At 41.3% G+C, this 23,011-nt stretch overlaps 5 protein-coding genes across 11 annotated transcripts; 4 read left to right on the top strand and 1 right to left on the bottom strand.

The window, feature by feature from the left end:
• The first annotated feature begins 10 nt into the window (after positions 1–10).
• On the top strand, positions 11–3,856 carry LOC132786744 (tubulin polyglutamylase TTLL13). 2 transcript variants are annotated; one of them, XM_060793376.1, is made up of 6 exons: positions 36–651; positions 711–1,007; positions 1,063–1,216; positions 1,891–2,525; positions 2,583–3,081; positions 3,638–3,856. In XM_060793376.1, exons 1-6 carry the CDS (start codon positions 215–217, stop codon positions 3,746–3,748), a joined length of 2,133 nt encoding a protein of 710 aa, XP_060649359.1. In that variant the 5' UTR covers positions 36–214; the 3' UTR covers positions 3,749–3,856. The 2 variants fall into 2 exon arrangements, with proteins under 2 accessions (XP_060649358.1, XP_060649359.1); XM_060793375.1 differs by having other exon boundaries at positions 11–651; positions 1,891–3,081.
• Positions 3,857–4,923: 1,067 nt separating this feature from the next.
• On the top strand, positions 4,924–6,601 carry LOC132785909 (filamin-A). Its single transcript, XM_060792221.1, has 3 exons — positions 4,924–5,184; positions 5,361–5,741; positions 6,268–6,601. Exons 1-3 carry the CDS (start codon positions 5,040–5,042, stop codon positions 6,561–6,563), a joined length of 822 nt encoding a protein of 273 aa, XP_060648204.1. The 5' UTR covers positions 4,924–5,039; the 3' UTR covers positions 6,564–6,601.
• Positions 6,602–7,536: 935 nt separating this feature from the next.
• On the top strand, positions 7,537–10,957 carry LOC132784028 (uncharacterized). Of its 5 annotated transcripts, none has more exons than XM_060789393.1 (6): positions 7,537–7,762; positions 8,775–8,897; positions 8,974–9,111; positions 9,530–9,708; positions 9,771–9,893; positions 9,953–10,957. In XM_060789393.1, the coding sequence occupies exons 2-6, from the start codon at positions 8,892–8,894 to the stop codon at positions 10,452–10,454; spliced, it is 948 nt and encodes a 315-aa protein (XP_060645376.1). In that variant the 5' UTR covers positions 7,537–7,762; positions 8,775–8,891; the 3' UTR covers positions 10,455–10,957. The 5 variants fall into 5 exon arrangements, with proteins under 5 accessions (XP_060645376.1, XP_060645380.1, XP_060645379.1 ...); XM_060789397.1 differs by having other exon boundaries at positions 7,549–7,566; XM_060789396.1 differs by lacking the exon at positions 7,537–7,762 and adding an exon at positions 8,138–8,156.
• Position 10,958: 1 nt separating this feature from the next.
• On the bottom strand, positions 10,959–12,874 carry LOC132784027 (DNA polymerase alpha subunit B). The gene has a single exon (XM_060789392.1). It carries the CDS (start codon positions 12,794–12,796, stop codon positions 10,997–10,999), a length of 1,800 nt encoding a protein of 599 aa, XP_060645375.1. The 5' UTR covers positions 12,797–12,874; the 3' UTR covers positions 10,959–10,996.
• A 94-nt stretch (positions 12,875–12,968) lies between these two features.
• On the top strand, positions 12,969–20,053 carry LOC132784026 (WD repeat-containing protein 44). Of its 2 annotated transcripts, XM_060789389.1 has the most exons (10): positions 12,969–13,502; positions 13,597–13,831; positions 15,834–15,923; positions 16,233–16,371; positions 16,456–17,278; positions 17,341–17,541; positions 17,773–18,496; positions 18,558–19,376; positions 19,447–19,575; positions 19,638–20,053. In XM_060789389.1, the coding sequence occupies exons 1-10, from the start codon at positions 13,411–13,413 to the stop codon at positions 19,791–19,793; spliced, it is 3,408 nt and encodes a 1,135-aa protein (XP_060645372.1). In that variant the 5' UTR covers positions 12,969–13,410; the 3' UTR covers positions 19,794–20,053. The 2 variants fall into 2 exon arrangements, with proteins under 2 accessions (XP_060645372.1, XP_060645374.1); XM_060789391.1 differs by lacking the exon at positions 15,834–15,923.
• The last annotated feature ends 2,958 nt before the right edge of the window (positions 20,054–23,011 follow it).

The raw sequence follows: 23,011 nt of genomic DNA, 5'->3' as shown, positions 1-23,011 counted from the left end.
TTAATGTTATTGCTCGTCATTTGGCAAACGATTTTGAGTCTAGCGTCATTGCTGTCACTTGTGCTAGCCTAAAATAAAAATAATTTTAAAAGCGAACGTGCATAAATCTATATATTTTGTTATTAAATTCATTTTATATTGAACACAGGATCCGTTCAATTTCACTTTTTGTTCGTCTCCTCCAACTGATAAGAAAAAGCAAAAAAAAAGTACAATGAATCTAAAAAATTCCAAGTTCTACAAACGAATACAAACACTGCGCCATTTCTCAAAAGAGAAAATCCTAAAAGAACGAACCATACGAACTATGGCTCTGCGTGGCGTTGAGATGGCTCTCTCGGAGTCGCAATGTAATCATGATGTGGATGCCAGCGCCGCCGCTGCCTCTGCATGGTCTCCACCATTATCGTCGACATCACGTCGCAAATCTCCAGCAGGCGGCGCCGCCAAATCCAAGATGATAAAAAAGAAAACGGACACTTCGCCACGCACTCGGGAGAAGGGATTCAAGCCCGTGCAGCCAGCTAGCGATGAGGATAACGATGGTGCCGAGGTTAATGGTTACATTGAGTTGAATAAGTGTCGCTATCGTGTGGCATGTTCAGGACGCGTGGATGCAACCACATCTCGCGCAGCTGAACCTTTGTTTGTGTAAACGATATTTGATCTTTCATCATTAATTGTTTCATTAATCCATTGTCATTCTACAGTGAATCGAAGAGCACCATTTGTGTATCCAACTCACGCTATGCCATGATTGGCCGCATCTCCAGACTGCTTGGCTATAAGCTTGTGAAGGAATCGAAGTTGTGGAACATTCTGTGGTCCGATTCATTTCCCGGCGTTGAGCTCTTTAAGAACATGAAACGCTTTCAACAGATCAATCATTTTCCGGGCATGATTGAAATATGTCGCAAGGATTTGCTGTCGCGTAATCTGAATCGCATGCTCAAACTATATCCACATGATTACAAGATATTTCCCAAGACCTGGATGCTGCCAGCAGAGTATGTGTTTATCCAGGTCTTGAAATGATTTGAATAACTCTCAACTTGATTTTAGTTATGGCGATGCCATGCATTATGCGCTCAATCACAAACACACTTTCATCCTGAAGCCGGATTCGGGTGCCCAGGGACGCGGAATTTGGTTGACCAACGATTTGAAGACCATTGGAGCCAATGAGCGTCTGATCTGCCAGACGTATGTCTATCGTGTAAGTCATCGATTTATTTTTAATTAATTTTAGTATTAGAGTTGAATACTAAGTTTAAGTAATGCAGAATAAGCTTACATTTCACTTATCGGCCATACTGTCTAAAGTTCAAAAGCTCATTTAATGACCCACATTGTTTCCTTAGAGACCACACAATAAAATAAAGCAAAAAATTAAAGAAAAAGTTAAAGTTAAGTGGCTGTACTTTACGTTTTTTCACTTAGCGGCCACTTAGAGGCCATTAAGCGAGATATGTTGATTAGTTTCAACAGCGATGTAACCATATGTCTTTAACAATCAACTTCTTTAGCTATCATTAGTATGAACACTAATAATAATGACTAAAAGAGATGAAGAATCTACATTTTATTCATAGTTATTTTTTTAACCATTGATTCTTAATGGAAAATGTCATTAGTAAGAATAGTTTCAAAACTACTAAATAAAATTTTGCTACATCAATTATAAATATCTAATATAATATGATATTCTAAAAATTTCATTAAAGATCATTCAAAGATCATCAAATTTATAGATCAAAAATGTAGCCCAGAATACTATACTATACTATTATATATGTAAGATTTCCTTAAAAGTTTAGTGGGTATCTCACAATCCATCAAACTAGACTTTAGCCTGTTGACTAGTCAATTCCCTTTTCCCCTTGCTTACAGCCGCTGCTTATCGATGGCTACAAGTTCGATCTGCGCGTTTATACATTGATCACCTCGGTGGATCCGTTGCGAATCTATGTGTACAACGAGGGATTGGCACGCTTTGCCACCAACAAGTATGTGGAGCCCACGCCGGGCAATGCCAACGATCTGTACATGCATCTGACCAACTATTCGGTGAACAAACGCAACTCGCAATACGATCTCTGCGACAACGATGATTGCGGCAGCAAGCGAAAGTTGAGTGCGATCAACAACTGGATGACCAGACACAACTATGATGTGGCCGAGTTCTGGTCGAATGTGGACGATGTCATCATCAAGACGGTGCTGAGTGCATGGCCAGTGCTCAAGCATAATTATCACGCTTGCTTTCCGGGTCATGACACAATTCAGGCTTGCTTCGAGATCTTGGGCTTCGACATTTTGGTGGACTGGAAACTGAAGCCTTACATTCTCGAGGTGAATCATTCGCCCAGTTTTCATACCAATGAGCAGGTGGATCGGGAAGTCAAGCGTCCACTTATTCGGGACACGTTGACGCTGGTGAGCACTGTGCTGGCGGACAAGAAGCAAATTCTGCGAGAGGATCGGAAGCGTGTCAAGCAGCGACTCCTCAAGTCGAAGGGCGATAGGCAAGTAACTGCAATTAATGCATTTTGTCATGATCACAACATTATTATTTACTACAGTGTGCTGCGTCCGCGACAAGTTGCCGGTGGAGTGAAACCACCGACCAATGAAACTAATGTTGCACCGGCTCCAAAGCCGGAAGCCGGTTCATTGGCTCAGCAAGTGGCTTGGGAGGAGAGTCATCTGGGAAATTTCAGAAGGATCATGCCGCCACAAGATGCCAGTCGCATTAGCTACTACAGCAAGTTCTATGCCCAATCCAATCAGGTGTCCATCTTCCAGGAGACCGCAGCCAGCAAGAAACGTGAGGATCTCGCACGCAAGATGCGTCTGCAGATCGAGGAGAAACGCGCCAAGGCCGAGCAAATGCTTCTAGCGAGCACAAAGCGAAAGCGTCCCATTCAACCGCGATCCGTGCGCGAGAAGCATCGTCAGTATATGTATCGACTGAAGGAGAATTGGATTCCTGGTTTCGTCTCGGAGGCGGAGGAACGTTTGCGACACACCTGGCAGCAGATGCGCTCCGAGGCCATCAAGAATTTGAAAATTACCGAGAACGTAAGTTGATGATTTATTCTATCCGTCTTTACTTAGAACTAACATAGAACTCGTAGATAAGAAAATTTAACTAATACTCCTCAGTTTTCTTTAATTTCTATAAATTGATCCTCAGTTTTCTTTAATTTCTATAAATTGATCCTCAGTTTTCTTTAATTTCTATAAATTGATCCTCAGTTCTCTTTAATTTCTATAAATTGAATTACAATCAAAAATCATCTTAAAGTAAGAGATGAGAAAAACCAATATGATGGTAATATTTCTCAGTTTTCTGTACAATCGAATAATTATTTTGAAAGTTATATTCCTGTTCAAGACTAGATCAAAAACGCAATATCTGAGATTAGATTATAACCACATACATTTTTGCATAAACTGCTTTGTTTTCTGTAGATTTAATAAGTTGCATTTTTCTCGAAATATGATTTCACAAATAATTTTCCTATCTCAATCCTTAAAGTTTAGATCCTTTTTTAACCAGCAATGAATAACCTTTAATTTACTTATAACCTCTCAAAAGTATACGTTTTATTTTCTACTTTTATTTCCTTTTTAGATCTATGCCCTGCTCTATGAATTGGGTCATCTGAGCAACACGGATATCACGGTCTTTCCAAGTTTGTATCATTGTCTTCAAATCGGCTACGATATCAAAGGCGCCACATGAACACGGATTATTAATTGATTGACGAGTAATTGCAGTCTTATTTAATTAGATGCTCTATATACACGTATATAGTGTATGGCATACATTTTGTGTGTACTTTTAAATTAATCATAATTATTTTAAATTTTACTTCCGCAATATGCAGCATGCAACAGATGCGGTAGATCGTTAATCTCTTTAGAAAATTGACAGTAAGATTAGAGAATTAGTATTAGAAGTTTCCGAGGTTCCAAAAAATCCTGACTGACCTCTAAGTGTGAGGGCTAAATAAAAAAAATTAACAAATTCTGAAAAGCTAATTGCATCTACGATCGCGATTTAATAATGTTCTTGTTTTTTATGAAGATTAAAATAAATTTCCAAATATTATACAGAATGGGTTTGAATTATAAAACTGTAAGTCCATAAGTAAGTTGGAAGGTTAGACAAACTTAAATGATAATTTATAAAATATATATATAAATATTATATATTTATATTATATATAAAAATAAAAAATATATGAAAGTTGCAAATTCATATTAATAATTCTTCACATATACTGAATTAACTATTATAATAAATCAAATACAATAATATAAAAAAGATAATACATAGATTTACTGTTTTTTATGTTTCTGAAATTTTATAAAATCTATTTAAAAATAATCGTTAAATTGGTATTAAAATATTAATTATTATTTTCTAAATGAACATAAATTAACTTGTTAATTATTGCAATAATAAGAACGCTATTAAACTAATTTAAAAAGGGTCACAGATACTAATAGTTTAAATAGAAACAAATTAAGAATCATATAAAAATAATAATTCTTTTAGGACTGGCATCCACCCCCTTCACAAGCCAATTAAATTAATTAATATAATTGACAGTATGCATCCAATGCGATCTACAGTGCCTGCAAACAAGTGATGTACATGCCTGCATGGGTATTCACAAAATGCTCTCTATTCAATGCTATGTAGTTGTTTTGGCATGATGCCCATCGAAGCTGCAGATCATAAACATTTTCATCGTGGAGCATGTGCCCATTGCTGCCTTATCTACATATGTTATGTACATAATTCAGAATTTAAAGAGTGTTTTTTTGTTCTCTATTGAAAAAAGAGAACAGAAGCCCCCATGTTTGGAGAGCATAGACTCAGTCTGGCCAAGGAATAGAGACAGCACGGTCCACAGACAGCTACAGCAATTTAAGAAAAATAAAATATAGATTTTTTTACGGAAATACTTTGAAAAACATTTTAAGTGTCTTTAAGTGATTTGTTTGTTTGTTGTGTTGAAAGCGGCATGTTTAAAGTGTCGCAGGAGATGCGTTTAAATACAAACGCGACACATTTGCTGGACCGTTCCATAGGCGATGGTGTTGCTAGTGATGGCCACAGTCCGGAGAGTGTTTGTATTTTTGGCCGATATCAACGCACACCAGACGCGGGTGAGTCGGAAGTCAAAATATGTACATAAATAAAACAAATTTTCATCCTAACTGTCTGTCTGAACTATCGATGCAAACGCTAAAATTTATATTGTACTCAATATTTTCGGTCAGAGTAGCTGAGCATTCAATTTATTGCCCGTCTATTTATAGCACCGTAAACATTGCTTTTGCAGATGCATATCCCACAGAGCCGCCACACGTCTACATTGCACCCGAGTTGACCGATGCCGGCAAGGTGCAGCTGTTGCATTTGCCCAGCGGCGCTGTGCGCATCAACTCCACGGTGAGCTTCATCATTAAACGCAATGGCGTCAAGGGCAACTTTGATGTGCGTCTCGAGAATCCCAGTGGTCAGCATGGAGCTGCGCTTCATCTCGAACAGTTGGATCCGGAACGCTTTCAGGTGCAGTGCCAACTCAACCAGGCGGGACTCTACAAAGTGCACATCAAATGCAACTCGGTGCCGCTGCCCAAGTCTCCCTACATTATAGTGACAATTGCGGGAGCAGCTCCAACTGAAGCAGACGATGAAACAGCTGCGTCTAATTCAGCAAGTAAGTAACTAATGTCGATAATTGCACATCTTAGAAATTGCATTAATTTGTGTGAACTTTTTTTGTTCTAAATGGTCTAATTAAACTCCATTGCATATAACTGCACATTTCGGATTATTGCATCATTTTTTAATCATAAAATGCATTATTACAACAGCTTTTAAGTTACAGCACTTATCAGCCTAGTAAAATTGTGTACGAGCGTTGCGATTCTCAAATAATAGTGCATAAATATTAATATTTTAATTACACATTGCAGATAAGTGCAACATTTTTAATGTAAAAGATAGATGAGCATTTGAAGTACAATGTCGGTATTGCTCATTCAACTTTTGCAGAAAAAAAATGTATTTAACTCTAATATCTCTAGTAACATAAAAATAAAAACTATTTTTGGTTTTGCATTTATATTAATGTATGCAATTATGTTGGATGTGCAATTAAGTGTAGGTGCAACAATCGTCATTATATATTCTATATTATAGTATCTATTTTTACATTCCTAACGTAATCCCTTCCATTGCAGTGCCCGTCTTTCAGTCTGATGCCAGCCAAGTGCACAGTCGTGGCCTCGGCTTGACCCACATTAATCTTCTAGAGCGCAATGAGTTCACCGTGGATGCCAGTGCAGCGGGCAACAATATGTTGTTTGTGGCCATACTGGGACCTCAAGGGCCGAGTGAGGAGATCGTGGTGAAGCATTTGGGCCGCAATATCTTTCGTGTCATGTACCAGGTGCGAGATCCTGGCAATTATCATCTGGTGGCCAAGTGGGGCGAGCAGCACATTCCAGGATCGCCCTTTAGCCTTATCTCTGACTAACGAAAATGGTGCAATAAAAACAGAACAAACTCAATAAGCCGCAGCGTTTGACCTTTTCAAGTTGCAGCGAAGGCGGACGGGAGGCGGGGGGGCGTTCTCAACAAAGTTCATTCTATGTAAAATATAATGATGATTACCAACGCTGATGACGACGCCGGCAACGGCTACGACAACGAACGACAGTGAAAGAGCAACATTATCATTTTTTGTTATTTAGCCGACGCTAATGACGTTCGCATTTAGTGTGCAAGTGTGTGTGTGTGTGTGTGTGTGTGTAGGTATTGGGGGGTTGCCGCTGCTCTTACTGTGTGTGCCAACCTAATGATGATGACCGTACAGCATGTGCGTCTCTGTGTATGTGTGAGTGCGCGGGCCAACAAAAGCACTTGCGCATTAGAGCGAGAGGGGAGAGAGTGCTGACACTCGCACACACACGCACACAATTGCTACAATCGCACACAGTTGATGATGATGATAATGCGTTTGCTTTGCTCGCCTTAACGAGCTGCTGCCGCTGCTGCTGCCGTTGGGTCTTGTTGTTGTTGCCGAGTGGCGGGCGCGCTTAAGATAAATTACATGGTCATGTTCAAGCCTGGAAATCAAGCTAGAGCGCTGCTGCCTCAGCTAAAATCATTACTCATTTAAGCTCGTTGTGGGCGTGGCTGCGCCATATTTTTGATAACATTACAAAGCAGGCACTTTTTACAAATATATACATACGTATACTTACGAATAATAAATAAACTCTACCCTCACACGAATAACACTTTGCACTTGACTTTTATTTATTTGCGTTTTCCGCAATTTTTGAATTTTACTTGCACATTTTTCGACTAGCTGGCAACGCTTGGGTGAATAAATAGTATACTAGCTGTGCCGCTCACACCATGTTGCGCGCGCTGCTGCTGTCTCCTTCGAACAACGTCATTATGGTCGTGTACGTTTTGCCATCATTATAGTGTTGGTAAATATCTCGAGTTGAGCTGCTAACTACGTTTTTCGAGTGTGTGTGTTCTTCAAGAAGATAATTAAAATTAAATTATTTAACTTATTATTAAGTTGAGTGTTTGGTTGTTGTGGTGTTGTGAGTGCTCGTCACTCTGTGATTGTAATTGTGCGCGCCCAGCTGCTGATGTTGCTACTTGTGTCCATATGAGTATCGAAATTGCATTTGCTGTAATCGCATAGCAAAAGGAAAAGTATGTACATACTTGCGTGTGTGTGTGAGTGTGTATCTTCATTTCTCGCAAAGGGAAAAAATATTGTATGCGCGTGTGTGTGTATTCAAGAAAAGTAACCATCTCTCGCAGCACATTGTTGTTGTTGTTGCTGCTGTTGGCCCCATCATCAATTGAGGGGCAGCAAGTGCCAAAGTAGCGCAGCGACCGCGTCGGCGGTTTGACTGTCGACGTCGCAGTCGCTGCTGTTGCTGTCGTCGCTCTTGTTGTTGTAGCATCTTCATTTGTGCTCTGGTCGCAGCTTTTGTATACTTGAAATACCGCTTCAGTACAACTTTAGCCGCCGTCGTGTTAGCTTCATATCGCCGTTCCATTGTTTTTCCTACACCTTGCATTCACCTTTTTGTTTACTAGCGTATGTCGTTCTCTCTCCTCTGTGTACGTGTGTGTGAGTGTTTATGCTTGCCGGTGTATTTGCAGCTTAATGATAATATAAATACACATGCATATCGCACTCTCTATTATGTTGTTTACGTGTGCGTAAATCTAAGCCGCTTTATTGCATTTGTATTTGTCGCCCGGCAAAAATTATACACAAGCGCTGTAGTATGTGTATGTGTGTTACTAGATAATTAAAGCGCATATTAATTTCATTATTAATCAAACAGGTGCTGTTTGCAATTCCCTTTAAGTGCTTTTATCGATTAAATAGTTTTTTCTGCATACAATCTGTAAACCTTGCGAATTCTACTGTTGTTTGGCCTCTGTCAAAGTAAACATATGTTAGCGCAAAACGCGAGTTTGCTCGACGGGCAAATACCCTGCAATCAGTTAATATGAATAATTTTGTGATGATTTAACAATAATTTGAGGAGAAAGTTATTTTTAAATTTTTTACTAAATTAAATTTAAGCTGTAAATAAAAATCGAAAAATGGAAGTTGACAATAGTTAACTATATCGATAAAAAATACAAATATGTAGACTATAAGTTAAAAAATCAGATAAATTAATTGAAAATAAATAAATTACAGGTGCGGGTGCCCAGGTGCAATAATGTTCCCATACTAATTAGCTTGCTCCATGTCCAACTCCAATTGGCAGCCGAATTTTGTTGGGCAACCGTTTGTCGCGAATGAGACCCATGTGAAATGCCTGTAAGTATGCAAAAAAGATAATAAGTTCTTTCTTGAATTCCCCAAATTAATTGTGAATCCCCCAATTTGTTGTTAGTATGAAAAATTCAACAAAAAGCGCCGACAATGGGAGGATAGTGGAGTATTAGAGCTAATTAAACTATGGAAAGTCTGCGCCTATGAATTGCGCACAATTAAACGAAATGGACACCTTTATGTGGCTATGGCAAAGCAAGTGAGTATCTATTCAGAACTAGAACTATCTTTAAAAATCCCAAGTTACTTCTGTAAAGATTAAACATCAGGGGTCGAAGTTATGGAATAAGTAATGATATATAGAGCGAAAGAGAAATTGGAGCTAGAAATATTATTCTAAAGAAATAAATGGTAATAATTAAGAATTAGTCTACTTTCGTTCAATGAAAAGTTTTATTTTGAATGAATAAAAATGTTTTTTTTTTTGGGTCATTTTTAAATTTTTCACATATGTGAACATATTTATTGAAATACTGTAAGCAAAACAATTCTTTGCTGAATGATAGATTAGTGAGTAATGAAATAGAATAAATGAATATTTGATATTAATGAGTAAATGATTTTAGTGAATTTAAATGGTTTATATATTAATTGATTAATGATTGTGTTTATTGCAGTTGACGGGCCTTGGCGTTCCCGTTACCGCTCTGGAAGTACACTTTAAGGTGAATAATCTGACACAGCGTTATCGCCAGGAGCAAAAGACATTCGAGACAACGGGCATAATCAGCACGTGGAAATTCTACAGTCAAGTGGATGATGTGTTTAAGAGCTTGGCCGCACACACAGGTTACAAGTGAGTAGTAGCAAATGAATATATCAAATAAAAATGTAAATAATAAATTTATATCCTTTCAGAGATAAACGCATGACGAGCTCCTCGAATGCGAGCAGTTTACCTTCCACATCCGAGTCACCAGTTTGGAAAAATCCAATGTCTCAACAAGAGTTTAACAGCAACAACGCGGAGGGGTTCTACAAGTGAGTTGGAAGTGCGTTTTCTTCCACGATCCTTTTTTAATTCTCGGATTTGTTTACAGAACGGAGTATGGCATGCATCGCCACTTTATGGACCACTCCCAACCGCCGCCTAATGCGGGCAATGTCGACAATTTCATGGCCTCCTCAGCGGCGGTGGCAGCCGTGGCTGCCGCTGCCTCGGCGCGTCTTGCCGACAGCAATATGGATCAACAGATGCAGAATGCAGCGGGAGCCAGTGGAGCTGGCGGTGGCCCCGGGGGCAATACAAACGGCGGTGTGCCGAACTATAATAAAATCAAAAAATCCCACGAAGACTACGATAAATTCGTGGATATTGTGAAAAACATTGTGGACACACACAAGAGCACGCCGGACAAAGTGGATACGTTTAGTGACTTTATCAAATCGTATATGAAACGTTGGCCGGAACGGCTGCAGGACGAGGCCATCAATCACATGACCAACTATGTGATTGTCAAGAATATGGAGCATAGCATGGGCGGCGGTGGCCCTGGCGGTGGTGGCCTCCACAATCCCGAGGGCGTCAACAATAGGCAATAACAATACAAGCAGGAGCCCAACAACTAAGCGTCGCAGTTGAACAGCTCCCACAAAATAAAAGCACACAAAAAATGGGGCGGGTGGGCGTAAATAACTTAAACGGGAACGTGGCGCGCAGATACTTAAACAAAAATTAAGAAAAAGATTTAAAATAAATATAAAAGAAAAACAAACAGGAATTATTTAACGCAAATTGTGAAAAGTTTGCGCAAGGTTAGATTATTATTATTATTAATTATAATATTATTGTAAACGTTTCATGCAGTATTTTTTGTATAGTTGAAAATATACAATAAAGTTTTTAGTTTTATGCGAGCATCTCGAATTGAGTTCGAACTGCTGGACAACAAACAAACACCAACACACAGCCACAACATACACACACACACACATAGATACACCTACATCCTAGACTATATATATAGAGAGATAATACGAGTACGTTTAGAAATCATTTCCTACTGTTTAGCTGTAAAACTACAAAATGAATAAACGCTTTAAAAATCGATTTGGATTTGGAATTTATATTTTTATTAAAATACTTAAATACGCTGAATTTGACAGGCGACACTGCTAAACATATTGGGTGCCTTTGTCGCTGTTGGCGCCGTTGGTGTCACCAGGAAGCGAGCAAAAGTTCCCCCTTTGCTATCCACTAAACGTCCCGGATTGATGACCAGACAATCACTGACCATGCGTATAAAATGCCGCTGATCGCTGGGGAGAATCAGGACATTGGGCAGCTGCTTGAGTTGGGCAAACTTTGCCGCCAACTGGGAGTCATAGGACATGTTCTCATCCCCTGGCGGGCACAGCGGATAAAACGAACCCTGATGGAACAAATGATTGATGGCCCGGTGCATGCGTTCTCCCGCATTGGCAGCAAACTCGTGGCTCAGCAGATGATCGAGCACATCGGTGGAACTGACGCCCAGCGTAATGCCATCCAGATCGATGAGTGAAGGATCTGCCAGCAGTTGCAGATTGGGATACGTTTTGCGGAGTGTGTAAGCAGGAGTGGGATATACTGCTGCAGCCATGGCATCCTTTTGGCTACTGATTAACAGCACGCTTGTGCTGCTGCCCACCACATCCATGATGCCAGCGATCATCTTCTCAAAGAATGCGTCAAAGGTTTCAGCCAATTCATTGATAGCTTTATGTTCCGCCTCCACAAATGGACCCGTTAAGAGCAGCACATCGGGACGATGTTCCCGTAGATAGTTGAGTAGCTCGTGTAACCGTTCGTAGCACATATCCGTGCTGTTTGTGTAGGGACCGGCGGCCACCACGAACTGCAGTTCGCGTTCCACTTTGAGAGGTGGTGGAGGTGTCAGTTTGCGATCCGTGTGCAGCTCCTCGACCACAAAGGTATCGCCGCGTGGTATGAAACCCTTGGCGAGCACCACTTGTCCAGGGAAAATGCTGCCAGACTTGAGCTGCGAGAAATTAAGAGCCAGCAACTTTTCCTCCGTGTCCAGCACGGCGAGTAGCGCCGAATGTGCATCCAATGGTCCGTCGTCATCGGAGTGAATCATGCCCACCGCATGCAGCATGTGCAGCGCGTCCAGCGTATGACGATCCTGTGGATACCAGCTGCATTCGGCAGCGCCCTTGACACCCAGTTTCTTCTCGACAAGTGCCTGGCCAATGTCGACGAGGCGATCGTGCAAATCATCACAACGCTCGTGCAGCAGATCGTTCATGTAGCGCAGATTGGACATGGTCAGTGGTGCATCATTGTGTCGCAGCAGCTGTAGAACCGGCACAGTGTGCTGCACTTGAGATTGCCAACTGGAGGCGGCCATCAGCTTGGGATGACCAAAGGAGTCAACGACGTCTCCAGGTTTTCCTTCTACAGCGGCTGTTACAGCTGGCGATGCCTTTGTGGCTTTTGGCGAGTAGCTGGCGGGGCTAAAGAGTACTCCAGCTTTGAGCGCCGAGGCGCGACTCTGATTCTTGGCTGCCTTGGGTGTGTGTGGCAGTGTGGACGCTGTACTTTCATCCACATAGTCATTCAGCATCGGATCATCTTCCTCCATCAAGCCATAGTTAGCCAACGAGCTCGTATCCAAGGAACTCGTTGTTATAGACTTGGTTGGCTTCTTGGAGCCACCTTTTTCACGCCTCGTTTGCAACACTTTGCGCTCGAATTCACCAAGATTGGCAACTGTAGGTTCATCACCTTGCAGATGCGACAAACTAAAAGCCATCCACTGCTCCACGAATTCGGTGGCATCGTTCACATTATAGGATATTGCTAGCTCCATGCATTTGTCGAGCACTGGAGCCGTGGGCTCCACGCCCATTTCATCAAATTGTTGTTTTAGCTCCGCTTCCATTTGAAGTTATAAATAAACTGAATCGACTGTGGTCACTTGCCGATTTTGGCGGGAGTTCGATAAGTGCCCAAATATTGCGCTGCACTGTGAGTGCCAAATATTCGATATTTATCGAAAAAACAACCAGCTGGCAGCACTGAATCGCTTTGCCAGGTGTGTAGTGTTGAGCAATGTTGCGTAGTCAATGCAACTAAACGTAGCCTTCTGTCGTTGTGTCGTCGGGGCGTAAAACAAAATTAATTATTAAAATTGTGTAGTTAATATATTTAAAACAAAAACCACACACCCACACACGCGAATGTGTGCAAAATGCTGAATGACCAGTTTGTTGCGCTCCAGCAGCATCAGGATATGATGAAACACAACAACTACTGTTTGGTTTAACAACGCAAGCAAGCAGCGGAGACACAGCAGCAACAACAAAACAGGGACACAGCCCTGCAGCTCGACAACAACAAAACACACACACAGACGCATACAAAGCAAGCAAGCAAAAAGAAAAAAACGAAACGAAAACATAATTTGGTCAATTTGCATAGTCGTTAGTGAGAGTGGGAAAGTAGATTAGGTAATTCACACACGCACAACACATTCACAACAACAACAATAACAAAATGAGCAAACTGGAAACCGATTCGGATAGCTCAGAGGAATTTTTCGATGCCGAAGACACAACACCCAACAACAATCGTCATTCAACACTTGGGTAGGTGGAGAGTTGAGGAGAGTTACCTCAACTAGCTTGTGACTCACCCCAATGTATACTAGATTATTATATGTTGTATTTGTTTTCAATGCAGTCGCAACAAATTGCCAGCACAGGAATTCATTTTTCCGGAGCCAGCGGTGCGTGTGAATGCGGCTGCCTCGTCGGACAGCGATGCGACGCCCATTGGCGCCAACACCCCCGCCACCCGTAGTCCCACCAACAGTTTGGGCGCTCGTCTCAAGCAACAGGATGTAGTTGACTCCTCCAATGCCTCCTGCACCGCCCCCGCTCATGTCTTTGTGGAGCCGAAGCCAGTGAAGGGCGTGGTAAGTTTGTGGGGCGGACAAATGGGGAGTGACAACAAAAACTAAACTTTTTGCTGGTTGCGTTTGCGTTCAATACGAAAATTGTTCTTTTTATAGATTTTTGATTGATTTGGAATTATTGCTTGCATGCACTTTTTACTTTGTTGTGTGTTTTTTCTTATTTCAGTTCTCGACTTTATAGCGATAATATAGCGTCACGCTCCCATCAGAGAGATTGTTAACAATTATTAAGATCTATTATATTATATTGTATTATAGTTCCCCAGCATTCAATGCACGTTTTCCGTTTTCCCTTTTTTGCTCGAGTGCTTTGTTGTTGTTGTGCAAAAAATCAATGCAAATTTCTTTGTGCCGATTTCACTGCGAATCCCAAAAACATAAAAACGAAAAACACACAAAGCAAATTAATTCCTCCCACTTCCCCTTCCCTTTACCCTCGTCATTTAACGTTTTAGTCATATGGTTTTCTCTATTAGCTAAAGCACAACAGCATTTGCTTTATTTGTTTTTATAATTTATGTCTGTGTTGTGTTTTTTTTGTCTCCCTCCTCTGTCGACATTGTGAAAGGTTTCGTAGATAGTCATCAAATGGTCAGTCAGACTATATAATAATATACATACAGTGTTATGCTTGACGAGGGTTGATCTATGTTTAACAAGTGGCTATATCTATATAGTTTGCTGATTTCTGTGGCGCCCCTCATAAACTAAAACTATTAAGACTTTTTATGTAATATTTAGTTTGCCATTCGAATTTCAACTTGTTGCGACACCTGTTTTACAATATTAACTGTAATAACAATTACGCAATTAATATAATAGGTAGTAACTCTAGGAAAGTGCTCTATAGATAGGGTATTTGATGATTTTATCTCCTGGTTAAGTTTCTTTTTCTTTATTTTAGTATGTTAACTGTAATATAATCTATATAATATTATTATATTCAGTGACAATATGATAGCGCTTTAGACAAAAGATATTCAACTTTCAGATTCGTCAGATTGTATCTGCTGATTTAACTTTGTTTTATCACTTGTTGTGATAATTTTTTGGGACACTAAATTTCAGATTCTTTGTATTTATTTCACCATATTAACAAGAAAACACTTGGGTACAATTCATATTAAAACTAATAACAATTCAACCTTCAGATTCCTCAAATTCTATCTACTGATTCACACAGATTCTGATTCAGATTGTGATTCAAATTCTGTTTGCTGTGCCCTGGCAACCGAATCAATTAAATTTCATTTCAACCCCTGCAATTGTTGAATTAAGATAATTAAGCATTGTCGTTGTTGTTGTATAACATTTTTTGGTATTTTCATAGAATTTCATTTACTATATGTTATGTTGCCTTGCGCTGATTACGCGGAAAAAAAAAAACGAAAAACGAAATGTCGCTTTAGCTATCTCTCTTGATAGTCGCCGCTCCAATTAATGTTAACAGCATTTACTTTGCGACTTTATTATCAGTGAACTGCGGTAAAAAATGAAATAAAAATAAATAGGTTGTACCTAGACGAGTGGTAAACGTTGTTGGTCAAGGTCTAGTGCTGACCTATAAATAGCTGAAATTGACTGTGGGATCATTCTGACTGCGTTTTCCATTCATGACTTATCGTATAGGGAATCCCTCTCCAAGTACTTTGATGATAAGAGCGCTTCTCGATCGCTTCGTTGATGTTTACTTTTTATTATTTGTTGATGTGATTGTGATTATGATTGTGATGATGATGTTGATGATTATGATAGAGGCGCTACAACAACAGAAATCAATTTTTAATTTATTTGTAAACATGTTTGCTCTTTATTTTCATATTTTGTGCTCTTCTTCTGCTCATTTCGTAACATTCAACGATAAAAACTATATAAATATAATTGAATTGTAAAACTTACATGGAATACGGTCTAAAAAAAAAACTTCAACCCAAATGTTTGTACTTATAATTATATATATGTATGTATATAAAACAAAACCAAAACCAAAAAATCGTAATAGTCTGGTAGACAACGCTTTCAAGAACTGCGTCAATGCATGCAAAATGATGAAGATGATAATCCAGGAAATACACTCACACCTGATTCTCAGGTACTAAATCTCTCTTTTCTCAATCCAATGTAGCAATGTATTTAGCTTACACACTTATCTACTTACACACACGTTCGCATACTCACACAGACACACGCACTCTCACACCCTTAACTTTGTAACTGTAACACACAAGCTTTAGTTTCACTTTTTGCACTTGCAATTATTTGTCTGTCTATAGTCTGTTTTTCATTTCTTTGTCTCTCTCTCTCTTTTTCTCTCTGACTGCCAAGCATGCAATTGGCTTATGAATTCTTATTCACTAATTCTTGTTCTTGGTCTTGTTCTCTCATCTCTTGCATCATACAGAACAGCTCGATGGATGGCGTCTTTACCAATCGACCCACACATCCGTTTAAGGTGATTGAAAGCGATACGATGAGCATTCAGAGCATGACATCATTGGGTCGCGTGGGACGCATCTTGGCGGGCAGCATCGATCCATCGGGTGAGTGTGTGTGTGTGTGTGTGTTTGTATTTCAAAAACAGAGCAAACCATTTGAATGTTGTTCTCACTTTACAATCCACATAGCAATCAGCGTTGATCGTGAATCGCTAGCCTCAATGAATGCCCAACAGCAGCAGCTGCAATCGCAACAACAGCAGCAGCATCAACTACAACGTCAGACGCCACCACCGACAACAACAACCTCGACGTCATCGACGACAGCGCCTACAACAAACGCCATAGCAGCAGGAACTGCCAAGCAACAAACACAAGCTGTGAACGCCGCCAGCTCCTCGAGTGCAACGAGTGCTGCTGCTGCTGCAGCTGGAGTAACTGCAGCACGTATAACGGCTGCCGATAGTGCGACTATAATGCTGCAGGAACCGGATGTGATAGCAAGCACAAAGCTGACGCAATCAAAGACCACAGATTCCATCACCTCAAGTGGCCCCGTTGCGCCGCCTCGCACCAAAAAGAAGTCACGCAAACTGAGCAGCAGCTCCTCGGAGCAATTCAATACGAACGATGGCATGCGATTGCCGCCAGGCGACGCCGAGGACACCGATAGCGACACGCGGTCTGTGAAAAGTGTGCGTGATGTGCAGCAAAAGTTGCGTGACGATATTGTCAAGCAGTTTGAAAGTTCACTGAATGATGTCAGCGCGAAGGCGTCGAATATAACGCTAACATGTTCCTCAACCAGCACAATCGTGTCGGCTTCGGCGTCGACCACAACGACTCCATCGTCGTTGGCGCAAATTGCCGCCGTCAGTCATGCCTCCTCGACGGTGATGCAGGTGCGGCCAGTGAAGCCATCGCATTCGCTGGGCAACAGTGTGACGTCTGTGTACTCGAAGCCAAGTCCATCCAACTCGGCCAAGAGCAACTCGGCGCCAGGTCGGGTGAGGTAGGCAATGAATTTGCTATTGCTATAATTGAAATATGACTAATAAATGCATGTACTTTCAGCTCCATTGATCCCAATCAGGGACTCAATCTGTTCAAGGCCATACAGGGAGGCTATGTGGTCAAGCCACGCGACGAGGCCAGCAACAAGGCGCAAGGACCGTCACAGGACGAGATCGAGCGCATCGAAAAGATGCTCATGGAGAGTGCTAGTCGACCCAAGCTTGCGGGCAGCGGTTCTAATAGCTTGGGCAGTGCCACGCGGTAAGAAAAATATGATGCACTAAACATGAACTTTAGCTTTAAATGAGAGTTGTTCCCAGCAGTCCTTACGATCTATTCATTATGTACAGAACGTGGCGGATGTGCCTCAAGTTAGTTAAACTATTGTACTTATACTTAGAGTATTGGCTAGTTGCATATCGCTAAAGTTCATGTAGCTAAAAGCGCTTTGTAAGCATTACAAATTAATCAATTTATATTTGTTGTCCTCAGCTATACGGCGCTGTATCGCGGCATGAACGATAAGGAGCGTCGTAAGTCCGCCGGGGATGAGGATGTGCTGCGACAGATGAACATTTATGTGCGCACACGCACCAATTCGGGCAAGCAGTTGACTGACTTTGAGATACTCGAGCAGGTGCCGGTCAAGAATCTGGATACGGGCGAGAATATGCCGCTATCCGAAGTGCGTTCACCGCCAGTGCCTGAGGGCTGGAATCCGCTCTCGCTGCATATACTGAAGCTTACCTCGCATCTGGAGGTCATACAGAAGGAATCGGATGAGGAGAGCGTCATTGGTATACCGCCCAGCATTGAGGGTCAGCCACCCGATGAGGATGAACTGGAAACGGAGGATGGCAGTCGCTTGAAGAAGAAGACGGCAAGACTTAAACGTTTCTTTGGCAGCACAATGCGCAAAACGGTGGACAAGGCCAAGTCCATTGCATCGGAGGTGTCGCATGCACGGCACAAAGAAGATGTTGCCGACATTGTGGATGCCATGAATCCTGAGCAGAATATCAAAATCAAAGCATCGTCCTCCAACAAGGGTCCGTATGAGTTCACGAAGCTGCAACATGTCCAGGATCTAAGTGGCGAAGACACCAGCGCAGTGTGGTGCATGAAATTCAGTTCGTGTGGCCGACTGTTGGCGACTGCTGGACAGGACAAAGTGTTGCGCATTTGGGTGCTCAAGGATGCCTATCCTTACTTCCAGGTAAGCTAAAATATTACTTAACTTTGTATTACATTTGCTTAATTGATTTCAATTCTTGCAGGACATGCGCAACAAGTACAATGCCGATCAGAAGTCTTCGCCCACGCCATCACAAGAGTCGCTGGTGTCGCAGCATTCCGCCGAAGAGGCCATTGCCATGGCCACAGCTGCCGAGAAGTGCACGGGCCCCTTTATGCCCAAACCCTTCTGCACGTATGTGGGTCACACGTCGGATCTGCTTGACGTGAGCTGGTCGAAGAACTATTTCATACTGTCCAGCAGTATGGACAAAACCGTGCGACTGTGGCACATCTCCCGAAAGGAATGCCTCTGCTGCTTTCAGCACATTGATTTCGTCACTGCGATTGCCTTCCATCCGCGCGATGATCGCTACTTCCTAAGCGGCAGTCTGGATGGCAAACTACGGCTGTGGAATATACCCGACAAGAAGGTGGCGCTGTGGAATGAGGTCGATGGCCAAACGAAGCTTATAACAGCTGCGAATTTCTGTCAGAACGGTCAATTTGCTGTTGTCGGCAGCTACGATGGACGCTGCATCTTCTACAACACGGACCAGCTGAAGTATCACACACAAATCCATGTGCGTTCCACACGTGGCAAGAATCGCATTGGTCGCAAAATAAGCGGGATTGAACCGATGCCCGGCGAGGACAAGATTCTGGTTACCTCGAATGACAGTCGTGTGCGTCTTTATGATCTGCGTGATTTGAACTTGTCGTGCAAATACAAAGGCTACTTGAATGTGTCGTCGCAGATTAAGGGCTCGTTTAGTCACGATGGCAAGTATATTATTGCCGGCTCTGAGAATCAATGCATCTACATCTGGAAAACCAATCATGACTACTCCAAGCTGAGCTCGGTGAGTGACGCAAAGCGATTTCTAATTTGTATTATGATTGAACGTAACAAATTGTGGTTTTATTTTGCAGGTGCGTCGCGATCGCAGTGATTTCTGGGAAGGCATTAAAGCACACAATGCAACTGTCACCTGTGCCATATTTGCGCCACATCCGGAGGCCATTATCAAGCCGGAACCAGATGAAGTGTCGAACGATAAGGTGAGCATAGCCTAGTTTCTTCCTTCATCATATATTATTTAATGGATGAACTCTTTTTGCAGTTGCCAAACAATCAGCCGGATCCGTTGGTCGAACAGCATAAGAAGGGTTGTGGCTATGTGCTGGTTAGTGCCGATTTCAATGGCGCCATCAAGGTGTTCATCAACAAAACGAAACCGAAGCACAGCAGTCTGCCGTATACGGCCATTGCGGATTAAATAGCGATCAATGATTGTGTGTGTGTAGTGGCAAAAATAAGAAAAATAATTGTGGGAAAATTGCAGCTTCTCTACTTTTGATTTGTTTCTTCTACTATTATTATTTTTTTTATTGTTTCTTTTGTACTGTATTTATGAGAAATGTGTATGTATTTTATACGGATAACGGATTACTGACTAATTGATAGCATTAACGCTTATTTATATACATATGTATGTGTCTGTGTTTTTAAACCAACTACATTTCGCTTAACTCTTAAGGTCGTAATGTGTATCAAACTTCTGTGTATTGTATCTTGTATTTTATTGTATTGTATTGTATTGTATGTCCTATGATCATGTCAAATTGTTGTTAATATGGCCAGCGCGAGTGTTTTTCTAATGTTGATTATTTTCTAATGACAGATGTATGTGTATGTGTGTGCGTGTGTGACGGGCTCTTGTATGTGTGTGTGTGTGATCGCTCTAGTTAATAATTTATTTAAATTTTATAACAAGCAATTGTATTGTATGTATATTTTCAATATTATTATTATGCCAATTACAATTACTTAAAGCTTCACATATAAATACACACACACACACGTACCTACACTAAACAGACTAACACACACACACACTCATGTATGTGACAAATACTTAATGATAATTAGCTTGTGGTAATTATTTAATATAATTATGATATTTTGTGTAAAAGTAAAGAAATGTGCAACCCTTGAGGGCTGCCAAATGCACTTTAAGCATTTCTCTTTTCTTTTTATACCCGTTTATTTACAGTGTGGCAGGGTATTACAATTTGGTAGCAAACTACAATTTAATAGTTTGAAATCGGAATAACAGATGGACAGTGGTACCTTTTCCACAATTTTGTTGCAAAGATTGAAATTTCGAAAAACTTTAATACAGCTTATGGAATTGCTAAAGAACTCAATTTCGAAATCTGTTAATGGATTTTATTAAGCACTTTAAATACGTAAATTTTGAAATTCTTTAACGTTTTTTAAGAATTTTTCAGGCTCTTAAGAAAATTGTTAGAAAAATGCAATTTGGAAAACCTTTAATGCAGTTTGTCAAAGAACTCGTAAAACTTTTTTTAAATTAAAGATTGTTCTAACAAATTTCTAAGTATTCCAAACAATATTTCTTCCCTTTGTAATGTGAAAAAATCTGAAGAGGGTCATCTATCGCTCGTCTGTATAAACACATAGTTCTTGTCTGCAAATTTGATGACAACTCTCTATATTCCCCTTTCACTTTTCCACATCATAAAATTTCGCATTGCGTGCGGAATTTTAAAGCTAGTGGATATCTTAGAGTCGAGCACACTCGACTGCAGCCTTTTCCCTTTGGTTCCCCCATTTTCATTAAATGTTTCTATTGATTTTATGCTCGCCCGGAATGTTGTAACTGTTAGAAGCGGAAGCACTTCAAGCTGCGCTAAGGATTAGAAGTGGCTCGCTGGCTGTCTGGTTGGCTATCAGGCAGAAGTGCTCCTGGCGACGACAGCTATTTAGCGTAAGTTTAACCTTCATTGTTGGGGCTTCCTGAGGGTGCGTACAGCACAAAAAAAAACTCATTCAAGCAGAAGAAGCTGCCGCGTGTATGGAGCGTGTGTGTCTGTGTGTGTGTGTTTGTTTGAGCCATAATCCTTTTGTGTGTGATTTAAAAAATGAAATGGGTGTTCTGTCAATTGGGCGCTTTCTCTCTCCAAAATGGTGCATGTTGTAATTGCAGTTGGTGGTCTGCCAATTCCCGGCTGCGACAAAAATGCCAGACAAGAAATCCAGCAATATACATATATACTCCAGATATATATTATGTACAATTCGCTGCGCCAAATGCAACAAAACAAAAGAAAAAATCAACAAAAAGTGTCGAAGAACAAGGAAATGAAAAACGCAGTAGGGAACCCCACTCGATTTCTCTTTTTTTTTTTTGGAGCCGGAAGAGGCAACTTCCTGAGTGCCATGGAAATCATTTCGAGTGGCGAATGGCGAGTGTGAAGAAGGGGGATTCCCTGGGACAAAGAGGCATGTCGCCTCTTCTTTGGGGGGCGGTTCTGGGCGCTGGTTGCCTACGAAAGTCGAGCTATACAAATACGGTAATTTGAAGTAGCAACCCCAAAAAAGGGAGCAAGATTTATATGTATGCTGGTAATACACATAAATATATACGCTAGTCTATGTATTTTATCTCTGTGTGTGAGTGTTTTGACTTTCGTTTGTGCTTCACTGCAATTCTGTCTGCAATGCCACTAACCAGGCCATTAGCAATGGCAGGGGGAGAAAGGAGGAGTAGGGGGTGGTATGTTTTTGTTGAATGAATGCCGGCTAAATAATTGTTTAGTCAGACAGCAAAGTCACTCCAAAGACGATTAGTGATTCTATTCTAGCTACAATTGCAACATGCAATCAATAAAGATTTACGTACTTTGTTGTAGCTTTTGTGGGTGTAGCGGGCGTCTCCCGTCGCGTGCTACTATGCGGCAACAACAGCTGTTGCAATGCCAGCCAGACCACAGCAGCCAGACGCCGACGCCGACGACCCTCAAACATCATCATCACCTGCCCAGCGACTCGTTCCAAATGCCAATCAATGCACTTTTGGCCATGTGCCAAGTTGCTCTTTATGCTCCACCAAAGAAAGAGAGCGACAGCATGTTAAACATGTTCTTCTCTTAAGCCGCATCGAAAGAGCATTGTGGTTAGTCTCATATTAACATGTCTATTAAAGAAACATGTTGCCATTAGACTGCGCTGATAAACAGGCTTAATTTAAAGCTTCTAACGTTAAAACAAAGCCATTAACAACGCAACTGTTAACTAACAGAATCTCGTAACAGCGAGCTTAAAGTGTTAAGAGAGCCGAACCAGTTATGCTGGGCAAGAGAGCGACTGCCATGAGTGATGAGCTCTCGTTGGCGGCGTGAGCAACGTGGCGACTCGTGCATGACACGATCTGAGTTTGTGCTGGCAAAGTCAGTTGAGTTAAGACTTGGGTAAACAAATAAAATAAACACAAAGCATTTAGCAATAGAGCCGTACACTATATATGTACTCATTAATTTCTCCGCTCTCAGCGAGTTAGAGTACGTGTCTCGCTCACGAAACGTTTGATTTGTTTTTGTCACGCGCACATCGTTGGCGTGCACACAGTCACACCCACACGAACAGTCACTCGCACACACACACTCAAATGTAAACAGACTGCGCCGAGAT

The sequence above is a fragment of the Drosophila nasuta genome, chromosome 2R (genome assembly GCF_023558535.2).
Source record: "Drosophila nasuta strain 15112-1781.00 chromosome 2R, ASM2355853v1, whole genome shotgun sequence".
Lineage (NCBI taxonomy): Eukaryota > Metazoa > Arthropoda > Insecta > Diptera > Drosophilidae > Drosophila > Drosophila nasuta.
The sequence above is the reverse complement of the archived record's forward strand: the minus strand, read 5'-3'. Positions and strand labels throughout refer to the sequence as shown.

Excerpts from the sequence above, each read along its gene's own strand:
- LOC132786744 (XM_060793375.1), top strand. The coding sequence starts at position 215 with ATGAATCTAAAAAATTCCAAGTTCTACAAACGAATACAAACACTGCGC. Across the intron at positions 1,217-1,890 it reads GCCAGACGTATGTCTATCGT|CCGCTGCTTATCGATGGCTA; the intron begins GTAAGTCATCGA and ends CCTTGCTTACAG. Across the intron at positions 3,082-3,637 it reads ATTTGAAAATTACCGAGAAC|ATCTATGCCCTGCTCTATGA; the intron begins GTAAGTTGATGA and ends TTTCCTTTTTAG.
- LOC132785909 (XM_060792221.1), top strand. The coding sequence starts at position 5,040 with ATGTTTAAAGTGTCGCAGGAGATGCGTTTAAATACAAACGCGACACAT. Across the intron at positions 5,185-5,360 it reads TCAACGCACACCAGACGCGG|ATGCATATCCCACAGAGCCG; the intron begins GTGAGTCGGAAG and ends TTGCTTTTGCAG. Across the intron at positions 5,742-6,267 it reads AGCTGCGTCTAATTCAGCAA|TGCCCGTCTTTCAGTCTGAT; the intron begins GTAAGTAACTAA and ends CTTCCATTGCAG.
- LOC132784028 (XM_060789393.1), top strand. Across the intron at positions 9,709-9,770 it reads GCCGCACACACAGGTTACAA|AGATAAACGCATGACGAGCT; the intron begins GTGAGTAGTAGC and ends ATATCCTTTCAG. Across the intron at positions 9,894-9,952 it reads AACGCGGAGGGGTTCTACAA|AACGGAGTATGGCATGCATC; the intron begins GTGAGTTGGAAG and ends ATTTGTTTACAG.
- LOC132784027 (XM_060789392.1), bottom strand. The coding sequence starts at position 12,796 with ATGGAAGCGGAGCTAAAACAACAATTTGATGAAATGGGCGTGGAGCCC.
- LOC132784026 (XM_060789389.1), top strand. The coding sequence starts at position 13,411 with ATGAGCAAACTGGAAACCGATTCGGATAGCTCAGAGGAATTTTTCGAT. Across the intron at positions 13,832-15,833 it reads CGAAGCCAGTGAAGGGCGTG|TCTGGTAGACAACGCTTTCA; the intron begins GTAAGTTTGTGG and ends AAATCGTAATAG. Across the intron at positions 19,377-19,446 it reads ACTACTCCAAGCTGAGCTCG|GTGCGTCGCGATCGCAGTGA; the intron begins GTGAGTGACGCA and ends TTTATTTTGCAG.